Source organism: Triticum urartu, chromosome 3A (assembly GCF_056163025.1).
Source record: "Triticum urartu cultivar PI428250 chromosome 3A, HENAU_Tu73, whole genome shotgun sequence".
Lineage (NCBI taxonomy): Eukaryota > Viridiplantae > Streptophyta > Magnoliopsida > Poales > Poaceae > Triticum > Triticum urartu.
Window position 1 is genome coordinate 676389023 of NC_141875.1, and position 9078 is coordinate 676398100.

At 49.7% G+C, this 9078-nt stretch overlaps 1 protein-coding gene across 3 annotated transcripts; it reads right to left on the reverse strand.

Moving 5' to 3' along the window:
* Positions 1-7287: 7287 nt before the first annotated feature.
* Positions 7288-8773, reverse strand: LOC125549139 (uncharacterized). 3 transcript variants are annotated; one of them, XM_048712622.2, is made up of 2 exons: positions 7711-8773; positions 7427-7591 (listed from the first exon to the last, which is right to left on the reverse strand). In XM_048712622.2, exons 1-2 carry the CDS (start codon positions 8695-8697, stop codon positions 7577-7579), a joined length of 1002 nt encoding a protein of 333 aa, XP_048568579.2. In that variant the 5' UTR covers positions 8698-8773; the 3' UTR covers positions 7427-7576. The 3 variants fall into 3 exon arrangements, with proteins under 3 accessions (XP_048568577.2, XP_048568579.2, XP_048568578.2); XM_048712621.2 differs by having other exon boundaries at positions 7696-8773; XM_048712620.2 differs by having other exon boundaries at positions 7288-8772.
* Positions 8774-9078: the final 305 nt, after the last annotated feature.

Genomic DNA, 9078 nt, shown 5'->3' on the forward strand with positions numbered 1-9078 from the left:
GTTTCAACATAGCCCTTCCCGTAGCGATCCACTGCTTCCATCCTGATTGTGCCGCCTGCGTGAAATTTTTGTATGCAAGTTCAGTGTGCTATGATGTTCTATATGATTGTGTGAACTATATAAGTTTTTACTGAGCATCAGCAATGCATATGGCTGAAAGATGTATTTATGAGCATCGACTGATGGGTCTCTCTCTCTATCTCTCTCTCTCTCTCACACACACACACACACGCACACACGCGCACACGCACAAGTGGGACCCGTTGAATTATTTATTTGCTTGTGACAGCTTTTAATTAGGTTCCACTGTAATCTAACTTTTTTCTTAAGTTATTAATTGAGCTCAGTGACTTCAAAAAGTTGTACAGAAGCCTTGTTTGGGCCTTTCCGGCGTCGCTGAATGTGGGTTGAGTAACCATGTTAGGTTGTGTTGTACTACACAGGCCTTTTTTTCAATATCAGCAATGCAACTGGGCCGACAGTTGTACACAATATCCGGATCAACTTGTTATTCTCCGCCCCGCTGGGCTGCAAACTTTCCTAGAAGGTATGCATTAGGCTTAACAAAAAAATGGACTTTAAGAAATAATAAATGAGATGTAATTATAATAACTGGACAGTTATTATGCACCAAATACGTAATTAGTTTGAAAAATATATTATTTTTGGAATTTGAAAGTTTTAATTTCATTACTTGTTGCGTGCACAATATTTCGTTGGATTTTTACGTAATACAATTTTATTTTGAAATTATATTTAACCTGACTAGAAATTTCGAATAAAAATATTTCGGATCCCATCAAAATATGGGAATTTTTTTAATTCTGTTTTGAGCGGTTGTTTGAAATTATTAATCGTTGTCCTAGCTAGAAGTCGAGCTGTACTTTTAACAAACTGTAAATGGGTTGTAGTAAATTTCATTAGAATTAAGAAATGAGATGAACATTCTTACAAATCGCAAATGGGCTATATGTTCTCTGGCAAATCTGAGCTGTGGGCCTACTAAGTTGACGCATACCAAGGGCTTTGTCAACTTAGTCAATATAAACGATTCTAGCTGCAGTGATCGTACGATGTCCATCCAATGGCCGTAGTGCTTTTTCAACCTCTGGTTTTCTTTCTCCAGCCGCTCAAAGCAGCGCCGGTCGTGTCGCGAGCTCCTGCCTCCCGTGGCCGGTTGTGATGCTGCAGAGGCCTCACTGCCCCGTACTACTCCCACCGCTGACCAGGCTATCCCTCTACTCACCCACACCCCCTGTTATTCTGCGGCGACGGCAGCCTCACACCGCAGCCGAACCAGTGAACCCTTGTACTCCTATCTGCGCGGGCTTCCACTGCTGCGTCTTCCCCGGCTCCGCGTCGTCCCCTTCCTAGGCCTCGCCGTCGTCCAGACCACCACCCTGGTGCTCTCGACGCGGCGTGGTCAACGACCGACTTCCATCGGAAGAGTACTGTACGTGGAGAGGTTGACAGCTGGGTCCAGGCGGCCGCAAGGAAGTGCCTCCTTATTACGCGCAAAATAATTATTCCTCCACCTGACGGCAGGGACCCACCGTACGGGCCACCTTATTTCGCGAAAAAAACGTTTCCCCCTGACTGTTGGGACCCACCGGACGGGACAGCGTATTTCGCGAAGAAAACGTTCCCCCCGCTGTCAGCTCAGACCCACTGAAAGTGCCTCTTTATTACGCACAAAAAAAGGAATACTCCCCCTACTAGCTGGGACCCACCATGGTGGGAGGCTGACTTGTGGGCCTACTAAGTTGACTGGGACGGAGGCCTTTCTCAACTTTAGTCAATATGAATGATTCTAGCTCCAGTGACCATACGATGTCCATCCAACGGCCGTAGTGCTTCTTCAACTTTTGGTCTTCTTGCTCCAGCCGCCCAAAGCAGCGCCGGTCATGCCGCATGCTCCTGCCTCCTGTGGCCGGCTGTGCTGCCACGGAGGCCTCACCGCCCCCTACTATTCCCACCGCTGGCCAGGCCCTGCGGCGACGGTAGCCTCACACCGCAGCCGAACCAGTGAACCCTCGTACTCCTCTCTGCGCGGGCTTCCACTGCCGCGTCTTCCCCGGCTCCCCGTCGTCCCCTTCCTAGGCCTCGCTGTCGTCCACCGCCCTGGTGCTCTCGGCGCGGCGTGGTCAACGTGGTCAAGGAACGACTTCCATCGGACGTGGACTGTACGTGGAGAGGCTGACAGCTAGGTCCACGGCCGCAGCAAGGAAGTGCCTCCTTATTACGCGGAAAATAATGATTCCTCCACCTGACAGATGGGACCCACCGGACAGGCCACTGTATTTTGCGAAAAAAAAGGTTTCCCCCTGACTGCTGGAACCCATCAGCTACATCTTCGCACGCAAGGAAGTGCGTCCGGGCAAAAAAACGATTCGCCCCCTGACTTCTGGGACCCATCAGCTACATCTTCGCAGGCAAGGAAGTGCCTGACAGTCGAGACCCACCTGGTCGAAGCATACGTAGCGTTGTCATTCTAGTCGCGGACGTGTACGTACATATATACTGGTGGATGTAGAGGCGCGCATGTGTCGTAGTAGAGGCGTGTACGTGTCGTAGTAGAGGCACGCACGTAGCATGTACACGTACGTACAGCGACCACGGTGCAAGAAAGAAAATATGGCCACGTATGTGTACATACGGGCAGGGTCTCGAACGCCCACTCGCGCATACGTACAGCCAGGGCTCGTGTACATGGCTGGGTCGAAACGGAGAAATAGCATCGTCGTCGTGTTCATGGGGAGGCAACAGAATGCGTCGTGTTCATCGGGAGGCAACGGAATGCGTCGTGTTCATCGGGAGGCAATGGAACGCGTGGGAGCCAACCGGCTGGGTCGGAACGGAATGCGTGGTCGTATTCATCGGGAGGGCTTGGACGGAATAGGCGATGGAAACGAGGCCTGGCGTACCGCACAACGGAGGAAACGGACCTCCTACGTTCGGAACAGGGTCCTGATGATTGGGAGGGGTCTGGCGTACCGCAAAACGGAGGAAACGGACCTCCTACGGTCGAAACGGGTGTCCTGTTGATCGGGAGGGGTGTGGCGTACCGCAAAACGGACGAAACGGACCTCCTACGGTCAAAACAGGGGTCCTGTTGATCGGGAGGAGTGTGGCGTAATGCAAAACGGACGAAACGGACTTGTGTTGGAGCGCTACGGTCGAAACGGGGGTCCTGTTCATCGGGAGGGGTGTGGCGTACCGCAAAACGGGACTCCACGCGATACTGTTCATCTCCACTGTCGACCTCCTCCAGCCTTCACGGGCTACCGTCGACCTCCTCCAGCCTCCACGGGCTCCTGTTCATCCAGCTTCCACCACGCGCTACTCCACCGGCTACTATTCAACCACCCCTCCACCTTCTACTGTTCATCCAGCCCTCCACACCACGGGGTCCTGTTCAACCACCCCTCCACGGACACCCCTCCACCGTCTACTGTTCATCCAGCCCTCCACCACACCACAGGGTCCTGTTCATCCAGAGGCAACGCCACCGCCCACTGTTCATCCAACCCCCCCCCCCCCCGCAACGCTTACTGTTCATCCCAGAGGCAGCATCGATCGGCTTCAGTTAGCAGCAGTAGCGAAGGAATCGCTCGATCGGATTCAGTTAACAGCCATCGATCGATCGCTCGGGTTCAGTGACGCGTAGCCAGCAGTGCAATCGCTCGGGTTCAGTTAGAGCCCAACGCCTCGCTCGGGTTCAGTTAGAGCCAACGCCTCGCACACACGCGCGTACGTGTACGAGAGAAACGCGCATCGCTCGGCCCCCGACCTCCCACCGTAACCAGGAACTCCCCGAAATTTTCCTCCCCCTCGCTTCTACCACGCTTTTTTCCGTCATGGACGACCCAAAAAATGTCATGCAGCTGCGTCTCCGGCCCGCCCAGGACGAAATGCCCATTTTCTGTTATGATTTTTTTTCATAGAAGTAGGAGCCCACCACATCTATGATGATACCGGGTTTTGTCACAATTATCATCATAGAAGTGTCATATGTATGACAAAAAAAAATTCGTTCGGCCCAAAATGTCACGGATGTGTCTTTTTTTGTAGTGTTCCATTTCTCATCATCCTTCAACACGTTATAGCAATGGGGCAAGGTAAAGACCCTTCCTTTCTTGATCTTCCCCTTCTTGGTTTTCCTCTCCTCTTCTTTGAACAAGTTTTGCGCAATGTTGTACTACATGAAAACAAAGCAGGTTAGCACCAACAAGTATGATGAACATGTATGAAATGCCACTTACTCTATCGTCCTCATTTATGCCACTTGGGTTCAACTTGTCAACCGCCTTTTGACAGGTCGCCCACCTTTGACAATCCGAGTTGATTGTCGACCATCGGGACCGAAGTGATCTCTCAGAGCGGTCAAGTCCACTCACGTTGTGAACATCAAAGTGTTCTTTCATCCGCCCCCAATAAGCATCTCGACTTTCATCACCTCCAACGGATGGATCCCTCGACACTTGCAACCAAGTATTGCATAGTAAGATGTCATCGGCGTTGGTGTAATTGCCCGCTCTTCCTTTCGGCGCGTCGACGATGCCCTCACCCTCCTCGTCCACCTCGAACTCGTGGTCTTCGAAATGCATGTCATTGGTTTGAGACCAATGCGAATTGTTGGAGCCAACACCCATAGTTGACATGTATGCATCATCATTGAGACTATAAAGTTTTTTGAACAATGCAAATAAGCTATCTATATGTGAATGCATTGAAAAAATAACAAGAAAAGAAAAGTTGGGAATTTTTTTACCTTGGGGGCATTTCGTCGAACATGTTGTGCGCGTCGGCCGTCGGCTCAACGAGTGAGCTCGCCGGCGCTTCCGTAGCCGCCGCGCCCATCGCACGCCCTGCAAGCTTCTTCCTCCTCGCCTTCGAGGTGCTGGAGCCGTCCGCCGCCTTGTTTTTCTTCGCCGATGTATTGCCCTTCTTTGGCCGCGCCGCATTGGGGAGCTTTGAGGAGGGGGTGGTGGCTCAGGCCGGCGCCGGCGCGACGCCACCCGCCGCCGAGGTCATCCGCGGCGGCATGAAGAGGCCGCGCGAGGCCGATGGTCGAAGGAGCTCCGACGAAGGCGAGGCCAACGCCACCCGGGCTAGGGTTTGCAGCGGCGGCGGCAGCGGTGGAAGGGTCGCGGCTATAGGATGGGATGAGCGGGGTGTCGGCGCGTGCGTCCATGGGTGCAGTTCGCCGGCGCCGGCGCGCGCGGGGCGTAGGAGGCGGAGAAGAGAGAGTGCAGCGCGAGCGCTCGAGTGTGCCGCGCGCGGAAGCGGGCGCCTCAAATACACCACACGAGATAGCGAATCCGACCGCGCGCCCAACTCCTTATACCGCACGCGCGGTTATTGTGCGCCCGCTGGAGCCATCCGCCGGGTTGCGCGCGCGCTAATCTTGTTTAGCGCGGCTGTTGGAGATGCTCTCATACTTTCTCCGTGATAGAGATCAAATTTAGTGAAAAGGATGTGGAATGAAAAGATCAACTGCTTTGCGATGTAGCACTTTTTTGCTATCTGCTACAAAAGTAGACGAAAATGGGTTAAAGATATTAAAGTAGGCAAAAAAAATTGACAAACAAGTAATTCGTTGCAATGTCAGACGCATCATAGGTAGCAGGTGCTCTGAAGTTTTCTAGAAACAATAAAACTTCTCTGAACTATTTAGTTAAAAAGAAAAGAGTAAATATGGAGGAATCCACTCTTCAGGGCATTAGTCACACAAAATGCTTTTAGGAATTTCATCACATAGCCGTAGTTATATAGGCAAGATATATATCGCACAATCCAAATTCTCTTTGCCATCAAACTAATCACAAAAACTGACAGGCCTGGACCACATGACAGCTCCCACACAGGCCACCCTCCTGCAAATTAAATAAGATTTTTGTATAATTCCAATCCAACTCAATTAATCTTTCCGCATGCCATGTGGGAGCTGCCATGTAGCCATGCCTGTTATTTTTTTGTTGATCGGGAAGAGAAGTTATCTTAAAATGTAACTGAAGATATTTTCATGAAAACAGTGAAAAATCTTAATTTGTTTATGTGCATCTGTCTCACTTGAGTTATCTTAAAATCAAAGAGTACACATGTTATGAAGGTAATAATTTACAACAAGGATATATGGTTTTTGCGCATTAGTCTGACAGGGTTAAAAAAGAGTATCACGGGAGTAGGAGAAGAACATTGTCATTAAGGATATATAGGTATGAAAGTACCTTGCACTTCGTACTTACAAGATCTATAGTTTCTCTGTACAGGGAAAACGAAATGGGTACAAGTTGTGTCCATGGACCAGGTTGTGTGCATTCTATCTTTTTAGTGAAAAATGAACAGAGGTTCTTAAGATCTAAGTTACATGACTGCAGTACACCAAAATCTACACATTTGCCCTCTCAGAAAAAAATCTACACATTTGCATTGTAAAGGAGCTGTAAAGTCACTGAATCTTCATACCAACTGGAGGAACTTTTTACCAATGATGTGGCAAGCAGAAGCCCCACTTTAACCTCTTTCTTAACTACTTCTTCTTTTTTTAAGAAATACTGTAAGAACTTGTAGCCTGTAAGAACTTTAGTTCAGCATGAGACGGTTATCATGGAATTTCACATGTATATATACATGATAAGTTCTCCTTTTGCTTTCATGATTTTGTCATTCCACCAAGGAGCTACCACTTGCGAAGAAAACCCAGTTCAGGATACGATGATACGCTACGCCATCACGACTCCGATGGTGTTTTCAACAAAGATGGGTGAAAAAGTTCCAATGGAAACTGCTTTAATCTTCTATATGGATATCAGGATCCTATGACACTTTCAAACTATCCACATTGTCGGTGACAGTTGCGCACAAACTTGATATTGGAAAAACTTCGTTGCGCGTGAAAGCCCCAACTTACCTCATACTTTCTCTGTGATAGGAACCAAGTTAGTGAAAGGATGTATAATAAAAAGAAGATCAAGTGTGTTGCGATGTAGAACTTTTTTGTTATCTGCTATGAAAAAATAGCAACAAAAGTAGACAAAAATGTGTTACGCAGATATCAAAGTAGACAAAAAGTTATTAGACAATGCAATGTCAAACGCATCATAGGTAGATGCTCTGAAGTTTTCTAAAAACACATCATAGGTAATTCTTTGCAGTGCCATCTTACAACGTTTTTCTGCACCACCAACCGTTAGCAGCAAGTCTTCATATAAGCAATATCTTATACAGACTGCGGTGAAGCATAGAAGATTCAGTGCAGTTCTACTGGATATCTTGCAATACACCTCAGCAAACTTCAGGGAGGCTTTTTTATTGAAATGAACAGAGGTTCTTACTATCCAACATACATGACTGCAACATCTAGTGTTCTAGGAAGATACATACCCTCCTATACAACAGAAGTCATACTCGGTGACGATATTACAAAGATCAAACACAGGAGGGTCATTCCTCTTGATCATGTCCTTCGTTCAGTGCCGGGAAGATAGGTGGCCAGGTCATCATAACAGGAGAGATATGTAGGCGACCAGCAGCCAGAGTTGTAAACAAACTTATCGGCTTCTGATACACCTTCTCAACCACCCTGCTCCTGAGATGAACATAAAAGAGAATGTCGCTTGCTGGATGATCCAAGATTGCAAAGTCGGCATTGTCCCCGACAAAATCAACAGCGATAAAATTAAAAAGAGGCACCCGATAATGACCCACGAGACGTGTGCATGTCTCATGGACACAAAATGTATCCACCAGCCGCCAATTTCCTGCACCATCGTCGTCGCCGATCATCGGATGGAGCCACACACTGAGCTGAAACCCGTCTGCACCGACAAGATAGAGCCCAGAATTCTCCGCACATGAGAGCTTATAGTTGTTCTGCACTCCATCTGGGAGCTCAAGGGTGAAAAAGCTCGCCGTTGCCAAATCTAGACCCAGGGTGAACCCCCCAGAGGTGGTCACCATGAAGACCTTGCCAAGGACGGGTGGTAGCATATCAGCAAGGAAGCGTTCGTCATACCTCTGAGCAGCGAGCTCCATGTGAGCAGGGAGCTCCATCTCTGCGCTGGCAGGGACGCCCCAGCCGTCGGACCCCAGGACGCACACCTCCGCATAGATTTTCCGACCGACATTCCAGAGATGCACCAAGGTGATGCCGTCGAGGCCCCCATCCTCGGGTAGGAACACCTCAATGAATCTGACTTGAGCGCGCCCGTCCCAGTCACGGGAGTGTGGCGGGTTCGGCGGGGGGAAGGTTGCGGATTCCCCGGCGAGCAGCGGCGCAAGGAGGGCGTGCCTGCGTGTTGTTGCCTTGTTGTGGAAGGACTCGGTGATGAGGCGGCTGTTCCGGCAGTGCTTGATTAGATGGATGTTGTTGGCGAAGGCGGCGGCGCAGGAGGAGGTCGCCCGGTGTATGGGGACGGCGAGCTCCGGGGGCTGTGGCAGCGGCACGAAAGAATAGCCGTCGAGGCCGCGGAGGCAGAAGCCGAGGAGGCGGGGCGGGTTGCGGTCGCGGAATCGGCGGAGGAAGGCCGGGTCGGAGGCGTGGAGGAGCCACCGCTTGCAGACGAGGGCGGCGCGGACGAGGCAGGTGGGGAAGCCGAGGCGGAGGAGGATCTCGCGGAGCAGGTCGTCGTCGCCGAGGACCGATGCCGCCGATGCGGCCGCGGCCGCCGCCGGAGACCGCCTATCGCCGTCCATATTTTGGGGGATTTTCGCAGAGGGAGAGGGATTTCTTCTTCGATGTAGGAGCAGAGCAGTTTTTTTTTTCGAGCGAAAGGAGCAGAGCAGTATGTGACGAGATTTTCAGCAAGCATAGCTCATTTTCACTTCTTCTTTTTTTTGAAACTTAGTAGTACTTCTTTGTTTTCAATATATCGCTTCATCCCCTCGGGAAAAAAAGGTATTCGCTTCATACTACTATTTAACTGTTGTTTTCCTTTCTACACCATGTTTTTTCACCGAAGATTATAACTTTTTTATGGATTTTTCATTCACATATATTTATATGACACTTGTGCTTTCGTGATTTTGTCATTGCACCAAAAGGACTTGTCAAAAAAAAAAGCCACTTAACACAGG